Source organism: Sinocyclocheilus anshuiensis, unplaced genomic scaffold (genome assembly GCF_001515605.1).
Source record: "Sinocyclocheilus anshuiensis isolate Anshui unplaced genomic scaffold, SAMN03320099.WGS_v1.1 scaffold758, whole genome shotgun sequence".
In the NCBI taxonomy this organism is placed as follows: Eukaryota; Metazoa; Chordata; class Actinopteri; order Cypriniformes; family Cyprinidae; genus Sinocyclocheilus; species Sinocyclocheilus anshuiensis.
Window position 1 is genome coordinate 2462398 of NW_015548126.1, and position 1175 is coordinate 2463572.

Here is a 1175-nt window from a genome sequence, read left to right on the forward strand (position 1 = left end):
ACCCTCATGTCATTCCAAACCTGTAAGACCTTCGTTCATCTTTGGAACACAAATTAAGATATTTTTGATCAAATCCAAGAGCTTTCTGACCCTCCATAGACAGCAATGCAACTAACACATTTAAGGCCCAGAAAGGTAGTAAGAACATTGTTAAAACAGCCCATGTGACATCAGTTCTTCAACCATAATTTTAGGAAGCTATGAGAATAATTTTTGTGCGCAAAGAAAAAAAAAAAAGACTTTATTCAACAATTTCTTCTCTTCCGTGTCAGTCTCCACCACCATTCATGAGAGTACCACGACACATGCGTGAGGTGCTGCTGACGCAGGAGCCAGCACAAATAGAATTTGTGTTCCAAAGATGAACGAAGGTCTTACGGGTTTGGAACATGAGGGTGAGTAATTAATGACAGAATTTTCATTTTTGAGTGAACTATCCCTTTAAGTGTTTATTTCATAATGAACCCAAGTATTAAAAAAATCTTTCCAAACTTAGTGTCGTGTATATTGTATTTCTTCTTCATTTTATGGCACAACTTTGTTCTTCTTTGTTTGAAAAATGTCACAATCCTAAAACATTTCCAGCTATATTTTCAATATTTCGGATTTCAGACATTTCAGTACATCAATTCACACATATTATTACTATTATTTCTTTAGGTGTAAAAACATTTTACATGTAAAATGTTTGCTTAGAGTACCCAGAAAGCATCTTTAGATGGTGCAATTACCTGAACCGCTCGTTTGAACTTCTCACAGAAAGAGTAGAAAATGGAGCAACACTCCTCTAGTTTGAACTGAGTTGGATCCTCACAGAAATACTCTGCTACCGAATCACTCACGGCAGAAAGGTTTTTGAAGGCCGCCTCGGTCTCCTTTAACCTGGTGTCTGCATTCTAAAAAAAGAACAAAGAAAAGCTAAATTGTAGAAACTCTTATTTAACAATAACATTTGTGTCAGCACATCAATAGTCAATAGCAGTGATCCTCAAATCTGGCTCGCGAGATCCACTTTCCTGCAGAGTTTAGCTCTAACCCTAATCAAACACACCTGAGTTTGCTAATCAATGTCTTCAGGATCATTAGAAAATCACAGGTAGGTTTGTTTGATTAGGGTTGGAGCTAAACTCTGCAGGAAAGCGGATCTCGTGAGCCAGATTTGCGGATCACTGCTC

The 1175-nt window shown here is 37.5% G+C and overlaps 1 protein-coding gene and 1 long non-coding RNA gene across 2 annotated transcripts in view; one reads left to right on the top strand and one right to left on the bottom strand.

Annotated features, from left to right (window-relative positions):
- The window catches only part of LOC107704785 (uncharacterized), a 12619-nt gene that overhangs the window by 8028 nt on the left and 3416 nt on the right, over nt 1-1175 (top strand). The window lies entirely within an intron of this gene.
- fhdc4 (FH2 domain containing 4) overlaps nt 1-1175 on the bottom strand; it is a 17426-nt gene that overhangs the window by 7645 nt on the left and 8606 nt on the right. Inside the window, exon 11 of the mRNA XM_016507810.1 lies at nt 732-896. Within this exon, the coding sequence (XP_016363296.1) occupies nt 732-896 (165 nt within the window). The remainder of the gene's footprint in view (nt 1-731; nt 897-1175) is intronic.